The sequence below is a fragment of the Barbatula barbatula genome (genome assembly GCF_947034865.1).
Source record: "Barbatula barbatula genome assembly, chromosome: 2".
NCBI classification, from domain to species: domain Eukaryota; kingdom Metazoa; phylum Chordata; class Actinopteri; order Cypriniformes; family Nemacheilidae; genus Barbatula; species Barbatula barbatula.
Window position 1 is genome coordinate 28,088,226 of NC_136767.1, and position 12,314 is coordinate 28,100,539.

A 12,314-nucleotide genomic window follows, 5' to 3' on the forward strand; every position below is an offset into this window, starting at 1 on the left:
TTGTCAACTGTCTTGAGCATTATCGGTGAGCCCTGTGTTTAGCGGGCACCGTATAGATTTCATGCGGGCAACCAGGTGCCCACGGGCACCACGTTGGAGACCCCTGCTTTAGATGTTCAAGTACACATTCGTTGTTTTTATTAGATCAGTGTGTTGCAGAATAGTTAAAGAAATATGTAGGCCTATTTACATCCGGAATGCATCCATTTACTATTTTCGAAGAGTGACCACAACGTTTTATGAATCATTATTTGCCTTATTTGTATTACAGTTTTTCTCAATTGTTTACACACATTTTCTGAAAGCATGCCTCATATTCTCAGAACTCTACACACAAATCCAAAAACACAAACACAATGGGCAAAACCCCTCAATTCTCCTGCAAAACGAAACTTCACATTCAAAACAATATTCTTTCTTCTCAAAATGGTATTTTGTTTTCAAATGACACACACAAACCATCATATGAATAGACATTTATAAGAATCAGTTGAACACTGATGTGCTCAATATAAAACACTATGATGAATGGAAAACACTTCTCCATTCATCATAATGACTTTGCTCTTTACAGTATATGGTTCAGTGTTACACTTACTACAGACAGTACATATATAAGTGTGTTGTAAAATATTTTTTGTATATATATATATAAAATAGTTTTTATAGTCAGAACATACAAATACACGATAACAAATATATTTTATTTTTCCAACAAAAACAATGTACAGTGTACATTCCAACCAACGCAAAGTTGCACAAACAGTGGTGTACATACAAAACAACAGAAGAATTTACTGTATACAGTTACAGTAAAAAAACGATGCTGCATCTTCTCTTGGGTTTGGGTCTGGCCACAGCACCTCATCCACATCTCAAGCAATGTTTTTCAGTCCAGCCATGAAAAGCATCAGCTGCTATATCTCCACATGTGTCTTCCATAGCTTGGAGAAGGGGTATACACATTTGTGACAGGTGTTTACACATGTGATGAGTCTGTGTTCATATTTGAATGGCAGTGTGTTCCTTGTGAAAACAAGACATTTTTCTGCCCGAAAATTGTGCCAAATGCAGAGAATTGTGTGTAGTGTTTTGAAAGAAGTGTCTTTTAGATCTGCAATGTGAGTGTAAAGCAGGAATTGTGCTTGTAGTTTAGCAGAATTGGTTCAGGGGGTTGGTGAATGAGTTACATGTTGTGGTCATTGTGTCTCAAGTACCAATATTTGTGTGTAAACAATCGAGAAAAACTGTAAGTCAAAAGTGTCATTGTTTACTGCAAAGAAAGAATTGTTAACAGCATCTTTAACTGGTTACTAGGCTGTGGGAATGCCAAAATTATTAAGAGACGGCTTAGAGAAGATTTTATAATAAATTCTGGTTTCCAAGCCATTTATCCCATTACGTGTGTATTGGTGCAATGCATTACCAATGCAAATATATCACCTGCAGTTCTTTACAAACTTTACACAGTTTTTTTAATTTCCTTAGTATGACATCTTTCAAATCTCTGAACTCTACAGAAGCAGTAAAAGCTGAACCTTTGGATGTATTATTTTGGCTCTTAGTGAAACATGAATTCTGATAAATCAATTAATATTAAAATAAAATCATTTGTTCATTTCACATAACAATTTCACCATGTTTATGAATCATAAGTTGAGAAGAATGTATTCTATTACAAGCCAGGAGATGGAATCTATATGACTTCAGTTTTTCTGTAATGTCGAGTAATCGGCCGATGTTCTTGGTTGCTGGAGAGGATTTGACTTTGCAGTTTTGCTTCGTGATCGCCCATGCAGACGGCGACGAAGAGGAACGTCCCCCCGACGAGTAGCAGAAGTCCAGAAAACCAGGCTGAAAACATGGCTTCTCCGTATTCCCACCGTGGCATCACATCTGGAAGGTTCTCATCCCAAAACTTCACCACCATTATGTACGCCATCAACGACACAGCAGCCAGCGTGGTAATCCCAGAGACCCATATCAACACTCCACCCAATATGAGAAGCTTTCTCTTCACCCTCTCTCTTCCAGCTCCGATCTCAACGCCCTCCAGTCCGAAAAACGCGGCGATCGTGCCGAGCAACCCCGTGACGATGGAGATGCACATGAACACCCGTGATGCCAGAGTATCTGGTGGTAGAGCTAAAAAAGACTCAAAGGCTTTGCAATGCACGCCAACTTCCTCCGTGTAGATACACATGTGCCAAAGACCCTCGTACCAGTTCTCCATCTCATTCAGGTCCGAGTTCATCGTCTTCCATAGTGGCAGAAATGTCGTGACGAAGGTTGTGACCAAACCCCCGAAAGACACGAAGAGCGATGCTCTTTGGACGAACTTTGGGGTGAGGAGCACCATCTTAATGCTTCAGACCGTCTGGGTCTCCCAACGTTTTCTTCTTCAGACCTGCTCTGGGTTGGCTCCTCCTTTTCTTTAATAAAACCTCACCTGTTCAGGCGGGATAATCCTGCAGACCCTCACAACGGAGGGACTGTTTTTCCAACTGATGAATATCTTGACAAAGGACAATAACTGCTTTTTAAAGAGGAAACCTGATAGGGTCTGCAGTTTTAAGTCTGTGCTTGGCAAAGAAACCTGGGTGAAACAAAACTATATTCAGAATGACAGGAAGGAAATGTGAAGTTCAGAATAAAGTCAATGCCTACGCACGCGTCTCTTTCATTGTTCAGCTTATCTGGTAAGAGCTCGGGACGCTTTTGGATGCTGTTTCTTAGTGTCAGGTAGCTGGTGAATGAACAGTAGTTTGCTTTGAGAACACCGTGTACCACGTCGAGTCCGACACGAGACAGTAGCTACTTGTGAAGGAAATCGGACACCTAGCCTTACATGCCGGGCTGAACTCATCCAAACCTTCTCATTTGTCCTTGAGAACTCAGAATCTGGATTTCTTTACTTTTATGCGTAAAGCTTTTGAATAGTATTTCGTTTAGTGATTATTTGATGGTAAATTCACTCTTAAAATGTAGGGTTGTTTTAACCCATGTTTGGTTAAAATATGGACAAACCCAACTATTGGGTTTAAACCTAGAAAGTGTCTATATTTGAGCATTCGGATGTTTTTTCTCCCATATTTTACTCAACCATTGATTGAAACAGCACAGCATCTTTTTGAGTGCTGAATTAAAGGGATAGTTCACCCAAAAATGAACATATCATCTTGTCTTTTCAGACCTGTATGACTCTTTAGCAGAACACAACAGAAAATATTTTGGGGAATAATGGTAACCGAACAATGGTGGCAGTACCCATGAACTTGCATTAGTTTTGTGTCCATAGACGGTTTCATCAGACGCATGCACCTGGATGGAAGATAACTTCCGGTCTGTGTTTGTTTATCGGTCTGGCTAGCGGATAATAATACAACTATTTCAATTTAATTTAACCTCTTATTCATATCGATTAATATTATTATTGTATTCATTTTGTTTACTTAGGTTATTGTATTAATGAAACGTTTTGTAGAATTTTGTTGTATGGTATTTAATTTATTTCATTTGTTGAACGGGTCCTGTAGATTTGTCGCATTTAAAGAAACCGTATGGTATATTGACATCTAGTGGTCGAGCTTGGTATTGCAGTCTAATTTCAAAATATTGAAGAGGCAAGTTTAGCCAATTAAGGGTTCTTCTCGGTATCTTTTGCTTGATATCAGAAATATATTTTATTGCTCATTTAGTCTAATATTAAAGTATTAGTACTAATCTTATTAGTACTAAGTCTGCCAAATGAATAAATGTAATCTTGACGCCCCCTTGGAAGTCAGCTGGGCCCCCCCTGTTGAGAAACACTGGTCAAGGCTATACAGTAGAAGTGTCCCCTGGAAGAAAGTCAAACAGGTTTGAAATGACAAGAGAGTGAGTAAACGATGACAGATTATCTATCTAGAACTATCCCTTGAAGAAATGAAAACTTTGTTCAACGTAAGACGTGTTTTATTTGCTCCTGACCTCAGGCGCTGATGGATGTTTGGTGCAAATCTTTAACTAAATGTAAACTTTAAGAAACAATTCTTCTGGTCAGTGTGAATAGATCTTTTACGCAACTCAAGAACGAAAATCGAAACTAAAATCCCATTAGTCAATGTCAGAGATAAACAATCTTATGTTCTCTGCACTGAAGATCAGTTCACTTACCAACTTTATCAACATATAACATAATATAGCTAATATAAACGTATCAACTGCAATGCAAAGCACAAAGTCTCTCTTCAAAAATAAAAGAGCACAGACCCACCCACATTCTCTCATTTTATACATTATAAAAATAAGAGGATTAAACAAGCCTGCAGATGTCGCACAGTTTATTAAGGCATCGTGCCCACAGGGCCAACAGATAACAAATGCTTCATCTTTATGGTTACATGAATCTTAATATTGACACGTTATGTTATTACCGTCACAAAAGCGCTGACATCACTCTGCGTAACACAAATCACTTTAAGGTTTAGAAATAAATACTACTACGTTCATAAAGTGCTGTTTATCATATAAAACAGAATTCATAGAGTAAATATGATCCATCACTAACTGTGTAGTTCACTAGTACTGTATATTGTTTCTGTAAACCAAGACTTCAATGAGTAAATCTCACAAAGTCTTAGTTCAGTTGATTTCGTATCACAAACATTAAACGGAATTACATTTGATAAAAAAAAATGACTTTTTGAATTGATGAGCACAGACGTTTGAAGGACAAATTCATATTTTCCAAACATCCATCATGATTCCCATACAGACAGTTCTGTACATTAAGTCCAGGGTAATATGAAGCGGCACACAGGGAATGCAATTTCATCACAGAGGGGTGCGGAGCAAGAAGGAATGGGACGAAAGATTAAAGAAGTTCAGAGTGAATGGGATGGGATGGGACAGGACGGGAAAGGGCAGGAGACCCTATATATCAGAGCTCATCTCAGTGCACTGTATGTCTGATATGTGGGATGCCAGTGAGTCAATGATGTCCAACAGCAGCGGCTGACTGAGCGATCGCAGGTTGGGAAGCTTGGATACCTTTAGGGAAGGAAGGAGAACCAAAAATAAACGGTAAACAACACAGGCCATGCAAGAGAAAGCAACAAAATAAATACATACATAAATAAATTCACAACAAAAGGAAGCTAAACGAGTCAAAGATTTCTTTGTGAAAGGCACTCACTGGCATTTTCAATTATTATCATTGGGACTCAGACACTAAGCATGCTTGAAATCTGTATACAGACGTTTCATCACTATTCACCGAAAGCGTTCTTAGTAAAAGTTATTCTAAATACACACAAAATGTACGGACAACCACACTTTGCGCTGCATAAATCCATAATGAAGCTTATTTGGGCACGTCTTACTATCCTCGATGTTCATTTCAAATCCTCAGAACTCATGGGATTAGGTTAAGAACGCACACAGTATTCAGCGAAATGTTTTCATAGGTTAAAATGTGCATATAAATACAAATATTGTACACAATTAATAGCGAATGAGAGCCATTGTTTGATGGTCTTTTTTAAATTTCTAAAATGAAATGAATGTGGCTACTGAACTTGAACAGATGAATAGCATCAGATCTAAATGCACTTTGGTCAAACATGTCGTGTCAGGTCCGTTTCACACATACTGTGTTTGTGGGATTTGAGTGATGTGACTGCAACTGCAGCCTTGCATAGAGAAATGTAAATTAAGGCTTGGACCAAAATTATATACCATTTTATGGCCATAAAGTGTGCAATTGAATTAAGAATTCTGCTTGAAAAGCAGTCGGTCATGTGCTGTGGCTCATGCACGGACAATATACGGCTTTTGCAGGCGCTGTATGTGTGAAACAGCCTTTACATAATAACGGCCCAATTGTACATGTTAAGAGAGAAAATCCCACAGGTGATATTGATGACATGTTAGCGGGGCAGCCAGCACACGCTCAGAGCTGTGGTCAATAGCACACCCACCTTGGTGAACTGATGGACGATTATGTGCAGGCAGTGTTTTTTCATATCCAGAGCTTGAGTCTTATCAGCTGCCTCCATGATCTACGTGCGAAGAAAGGACCATGTACTGCTGTTCTTTATCGTTACAGAATTTGAATGTGGGTAAAAACATCACACGCACCTGGAGGACATTTTCTACTGTAACATTCATCTCCAGGTTCTGCTTGCAGTAGGCCTGGAGTCTGTTGTTGGAGAAACCGTAGTAATAAGGTGCTGCGAAAAGATATCTGTGCTGTGGCTCAGGAATACAGATATTACAATAAGATCATCACTGCCAGGTAGATTGTGAATCTCATTTTCAGCGTTTCTGTGATCAATACTTAATGCTTTAATAAGCACACCAAATTGCATGAGTTATAAATGAAGACTAAAGAATTCAGAAGAGCGTTAAAGGATACAGCGAGTCTTCCGGAGGCATGTTGACGTCCCCATAATAGATGTAGCGCAGCATCGACTCAAAAGCCTGCGTGCTGGGAACCATCTCTCCGATTGAAATATTCACCTGCCCGTCCTCTGGCATGAAGGATCGGAACATTGCCTCAAAATAACTGTTAATAAAGAAATGATTGAACAATCTACGGTAACCTGTGTTATTGGAAAACCGTAGTACCTCTTTGACAGGGTGATGTTATAACAATGCTAAATGCGATACCTGGAGCGAGCAGCCAGTATGGCCTTGTGTGCAGGGCGCGGATGACCGTCAAGCAAAAGGATGATGTCACAGAACTCATGCCCCGCCCCCTCTAGACAGGCCTTCATGTCCTGCACAAGAGACGTGCCTAAAACGATAAGGGACACAGTATAGCAAAGTGTGGAAATCTGAAGACTGTTCCAAAAGGGGAGATAATGTGTCCTGTACCTATATCCACCGGCTGATCAGAATAAACTCGGAGTGGCGGCTGCTGTTTTCGCCTCACGATCTCCACAATCAACGGAGTGGACAGATGTTCAAACTCTTTAGTCATGATCACCTGGTTAAAGTGACTCTCTTTTACAACGAAGTTCAGACAGTGCTCCTGGACGACAGAAACAGAGAGATTTAGAATATCATTTGTTAGACTACATTTTTATCTTCCATTGTATAGCAACCGACCTTTTAAAATATTTACTATCTGATTCGATTCAACTTAATTTTATTATACAGTGCATTTTACAATGTTGCATAGTTTCAAAGCAGGAAGAAAACGAAAAGAAAACACAGACAAGGTAGAATACAGTACAGTACCGGTATAAAAAGATTAAGACCATTCTAATAAAGCAATGTTAATGGAATTTACAGAACCCTGAGCTAATCTAATATCAGTTTTGAAAACGTTGACATCACGAGCATGCGAATTACGAGCTCAGTTGCGCGAATATAGCCAGAACAATGTGGTGGACTATGCATTAAGGTTTCCGAAGCAAAATGTGGATTTGCGGCTCCAATGAGACCAGCGGAGACACACTGTTTACATCCGTCAGTCTTTAAAAACACGTGCACATCGACCAACGATAGTTAAAAAGCACTTTGGCTTGTGTATGTGCCAAGGCACGTCCTGTTTGTTTACACTATATCCCCATCCACTGGCCTGGCATGCATACATCAGTGTTTCTATCCGTTTTCCAGGATCCGTGTAAATGCAGATAACGCTGTCATGTGAACGTGGACCTTTTCAGTGGCCGCAGCCGGGAGGTCCAGGTCTGCTCCGACATGTTACAGCTGCACTCAGTAACTTTGATTAAAAGTGATTAGAGAGGATTAGTTGTGAATTATTACAATTATTTTGCTTTGAAGCTGTTTAAGGCCTCATCCACACTAAGCCAGAGCTTTCCCTATCCGATCTTTTTTTTTTCACAGCGTCGCCTGAAGAAATATTTACGTAGACACGAAACCACTAAAACTCACTCAAAACGATGTATTATTCATGCCAAATACAGATTTATCCCACTCTCGGACACGGTTTTTAAAAAATTCGGTTTCAGGTTCCCAAAACGCTGGATTAATCTTGACGAAACACAAATACGATAGAAAATCTTTATGTATACAGCTAACCGCGTCTCCGTCTTATTTAGTGACAACTGCTTTTGCAACCAATCTCAAACAACTGTTTTAGGCAGAGGAATGTTTTCTTATGAATAATGGATGGAGTGCCCCATGTGCCTTTACCTTAAGCTGGTCTAGCTGAAGTTTGTTTGCATTTTCACACACACTCAAGACGTTCTGCAGGTCAACCGATGCTTCAATGTACTGAACACAGAGCTGCTCCAACCTGGACAGTTTAAAGCTCAGAGCAAGTTTATAAACGTCCATGATCAACAGCACATCCTGGACGTGACCTGCAGAGAGCCAAGACAAATACATAAGTTAGATGTGCATCTTTAAATCAATGATGCTCACTGCATCGATGATAAAGATGTAACGTATTTTACTGTAACTGACCTCTGCGTGGATACTGTATTTTGTCTGTGTACAGGAACTGCATCAAAACCTCAAACGGCTGAGCGTCAGCCTCCCTGATTGACACTTCTAGTAACAGAGGTCCTCTGGAGGATCTTCTGCTTCCAGAGCTCTGCTTTTGACAGCCGGACTCCTCACTCTCTTCACTTTCTTCCTGTTTAATCCTCTACAAAAACCATTTCAAACATTAACAACAACTATAAAGCAATACCTGAAATACTGGGAGAGTTTTAAGTAAAATTACATTTGAGATTGCTTATATTCAGTTGTTTTACATGATTGTGTATTAAAAAAAGAAAAACCTGTTTCTGTCGATCTCTCGCCTGCAGGATCTTCTTTCGGAGCCACTTGCAGCGAGCGGTTACTATGGCAATATGACCGAGAACCTTTTCTTCCCGCTGTGAACAAAAACAGCATTTATAGACAGCAAGATGCTTTTTAATTTAGATACCTCAGTATTTATCATACAAAATATATTTCAGTTCTGACAAGAATAAACAAACCTCTCCCAAGATAAACTCGACATCACAGAACTGACGGTTTTCCCACAGTTTCCCATAGTCTTCATGAAGTGTGCACTTTGGATAGCAAGAAAACTAGAGCAAAACATTATAAATATACTAATTTAAATTGAAATGTTTTTTCATTCTTTGTAACCAATTGTTGACTGTGCTAGAATTGTTTGCAACGTTACATGATTTCATATCTTTTAAGGTCCCTAAAGAGGGCAACGTTTAACAGCGCGTAAAGGAGATGTATTCTTGAAGGTCAAGATCTCACCTGAAATCGGTACATTTCTCCACTGCGAACATTATTGTCCACCGTCCCTCCGAAAATGTACATGGCATCATGGATAACAGCCGCGGCATGGAACAGCCGCCCACTGGGCATCTGAAAGAAATTGGCATAAAAAACAACAAACTAGATGAAAGAACGATTGTAAACTATTTTCTGTATTATAATTATTTCTATTCTATACCTCACTGTCCGTGCTGGGCTGAATGACCTCCCAGGTCTGTGAATCTACATCATAGCAGTGCAGTTCATTGGGCAGCGTGTTGTCAGCCGCCCCTCCGAACACATACAGGTGACGGTCAAACGCCACCATTGTGTGTCCATAGCGTCTCTGAGGGGGTGGAGGGGATCCACGCAACAAGTGCTCCGTTGGAATACGGGTCCACCTATGGTAAAAGACTAGCAAGTCATTATCTGACCACAAATATTACGGTTCCCTTTTACGTAGACATAACATATAGAATGTCATGTGTCCAAATCTTCAAACTTACATGTGTCCTTTGAATTCAAACTGGAAGAGGTTGTTGGTGATCTTGGCTCCACTCTGGCCGGAGAAGACAAACATCTTATCCCGACATACAGCTACAGGGAAGTTACAGCAGGAGGGAGGAATTTCACCACTTTGTTCGATCTAAATGACACAAGAAAATCAATGCAATATCACATATAAGCATATAAAAAATGAACTCAAACCCGTATGATAACAAAATACAGGACGAAGAGCAAATGAAACCCCATCAATCACCTCTTCCCAGCACGCCTGCTCACGGTCCTGAAGACTAATGGTCCACATATCATTCAGCCTGTTCAAAAAAATGATTAATGCATGTTAACATTCCAACATTCTGCTTTGCAAAAAACATTTGTTTGTGATTGCTGTGAAATGCAACGCATTCAGCAGTGAAGGAAAAAATACCTGGCATTTCCATCATATCCAGCGAAGATCCAGAGTTTGTCATTATAGACTGTGGCTCCGTGGGCAGATCTGGCAACCAGGCTAGAACAAAAAGCAAAAACATCTCTCAGATATACTAATACAATAACAACACTATATATTGTTGATGAAAAATAATAATTTACCGTCCCTCCACCTTCCATTCCGTCCACTGTCCGGTGGCAAACTTGTACTCAAACAGATCGTTTTTATTTTTCAAGTTAGAGTTTGAATAGATGTCCCCAGTGTAACCACCTAAAATTTAAACAACAAAACATGTGTATAAGAACAGAGCGAGCAGCATTAAAAGACATTTGACAGGCGGATGACAAAACCTACCAAAAACAAACATGCTGCTCCCATACACAACAGCTGAATGGTGATATCTCGGTGCTGGAGGGGTGCCAGTAGTAAATGCCCTATTCAAATACATAAATGAGTGTTAGAGGCAATAGCCAAGCTTAAAAAACACACACAGTGGTTGATATACAACACCTACCGACACCACGAGCAGTCCTTCACATCAAAGCGCAGCAGATCATTAAGCATGTTCTTCCTGAAAGAAGTAAACAGATCTGAGATCTTAGTCTTTGGAAAAACATCCAAACAACAAAATACTCACCCGTTGTCTCCTCCAAAGACATAGATGGCATCCCTGTATGCCACAACAGTGTGCTTACTACGCCTGCAAGAGAGGCGACACAATAAACATCGGGATGCACTTAAACACAGTCAATGATGAAGATCAAGTGCTTGAAATAGTCAGTACCTGGCCCCCACGAACTCATCGCATGGTGGCAGTCTCCTCCAGCGATGTACAGTCTCGAAAGGACCAAAGTTGAGTGTCAGATACTCAACACTGTCCGAGCAGCTGTGGTCGAAATCAACGCTGGGAGCAACTTTGGATTTGCAAGACATGGCTCCAGGAAACCATGACATTCAATTTAGTCCTGAAAAGGCTTCGCCCAGCCAAAGAACCGAGACGGAACTAAAGCATACGACGATGCAAATCGAATTTATTTGCCGACTGTTTTATCTGTATCGTGCTAGTCATGTTTTTCAAAGGTTGATATTTGCTTCCATTCAATCTCGCTAGCTAGCTAGCTAGCTAGCTACAAGTGTGTATGAGAATTTGCCACGTTTTGCATGAGTGCAAGCGATTAACCTCAACATTTACACTCTCAAATGGTGTGCGCTATAAAACGTATACGGAACATTGCTATATTATCACCTATAAACTGATGAGATTGAAGCATTGAATAAAGGTTTTGCTGCCTGTGTTTATCCGCACATCAAGGGAGGAGACGGGACTACTTGACATGCGCACACGCACGTTTTCATTGGTTTACGTCATCACACACGCGTAACGTAAAACAATAATAAATGTATCTGCTCTTTTGTTTAAATATTTTTTTGTGGATTTAGAATGTGTCCATAGGAAAGAGGAGAAATACTTGCTGTTGTTTTCTGTATTTAATTATTTTAATTGTTTCTTTATTATTACTTATTAATCCCTTTTCCCCTCTTTGTGTGATCTGTATAATATTGCTACTTTCAAAGATTTCTTTGAATAAAAAAATAAATAAATTAAAAAAATAATAATAAATGTATCTCGAAAAAAATCTGGAAGGTACGTATATTGTAAATCACTATGAGGCTGTATTTGGCGTATTGTGAATTACCTTTTTTGTGAGTTCTTTGGAGCTTTCTATTATTTTTGTAGTTAATCTACACGTTTTGTAAGGTGTATGTTGTTTCTTATTCAATAATAAAAATCGTTTTTATTGATGGCACGTCGTTTATATCCGTCAACGCGTCGCTGGTTGATTTTTCCTAATTCTCTTCCCTTTCCTTCTTTAAAGAAAGAAAAACACTTACTAACCTCACTATTCTTAGCTTTGTATACTGTGCTAGGCTTTAATGGACTAGTTTGATGCACTTATGTATTTTGTTGCCTATGTTGTTATAATTGCTTTCAATGTTTCCTCATCTGTAAGTCGCTTTGGATAAAAGCGTCTGCTAAATGACTAAATGTAAATGTAAATGATGGCGTCTTAAATTTCATATGCATATAAGAAAAATAACTACAAAATAAACGAGCAACGTTAAGACAACGTTAAAAAATTTTTATGACCGTTATCCTGCCTCG

The 12,314-nt window shown here is 39.4% G+C and overlaps 2 protein-coding genes across 2 annotated transcripts; both read right to left on the bottom strand.

Moving 5' to 3' along the window:
• Window positions 1-1,696: 1,696 nt before the first annotated feature.
• Window positions 1,697-2,359, bottom strand: cldn26 (claudin 26; the record flags this gene model as incomplete). Its single annotated transcript, XM_079471830.1, has 1 exon — window positions 1,697-2,359. The coding sequence occupies one exon, from the start codon at window positions 2,357-2,359 to the stop codon at window positions 1,697-1,699; it is 663 nt and encodes a 220-aa protein (XP_079327956.1).
• Window positions 2,360-4,305: 1,946 nt separating this feature from the next.
• On the bottom strand, window positions 4,306-11,517 carry lztr1 (leucine zipper like post translational regulator 1). The gene is made up of 20 exons (XM_079451278.1): window positions 10,935-11,517; window positions 10,788-10,850; window positions 10,665-10,721; window positions 10,505-10,584; window positions 10,312-10,420; window positions 10,148-10,228; window positions 9,977-10,034; window positions 9,723-9,862; window positions 9,416-9,617; window positions 9,217-9,327; window positions 8,940-9,032; window positions 8,739-8,834; window positions 8,419-8,602; window positions 8,146-8,315; window positions 6,859-7,015; window positions 6,652-6,778; window positions 6,398-6,547; window positions 6,121-6,226; window positions 5,961-6,041; window positions 4,306-5,031 (listed from the first exon to the last, which is right to left on the bottom strand). The coding sequence occupies exons 1-20, from the start codon at window positions 11,102-11,104 to the stop codon at window positions 4,915-4,917; spliced, it is 2,352 nt and encodes a 783-aa protein (XP_079307404.1). The 5' UTR covers window positions 11,105-11,517; the 3' UTR covers window positions 4,306-4,914.
• Between the last annotated feature and the right edge of the window lie 797 nt (window positions 11,518-12,314).

What these genes read in the sequence shown, in the direction of transcription:
- lztr1 (XM_079451278.1), bottom strand. Translation starts at nt 11,104, where the DNA reads ATGTCATGGTTTCCTGGAGCCATGTCTTGCAAATCCAAAGTTGCTCCC. An exon ending in AAGGACTGCTCGTGGTGTCG is followed by an intron (nt 10,585 to 10,664) that starts GTAGGTGTTGTA and finishes GTATTTGAATAG; the next exon opens with GGCATTTACTACTGGCACCC. An exon ending in CAGTAGAAAATGTCCTCCAG is followed by an intron (nt 6,042 to 6,120) that starts GTGCGTGTGATG and finishes CTTCGCACGTAG; the next exon opens with ATCATGGAGGCAGCTGATAA.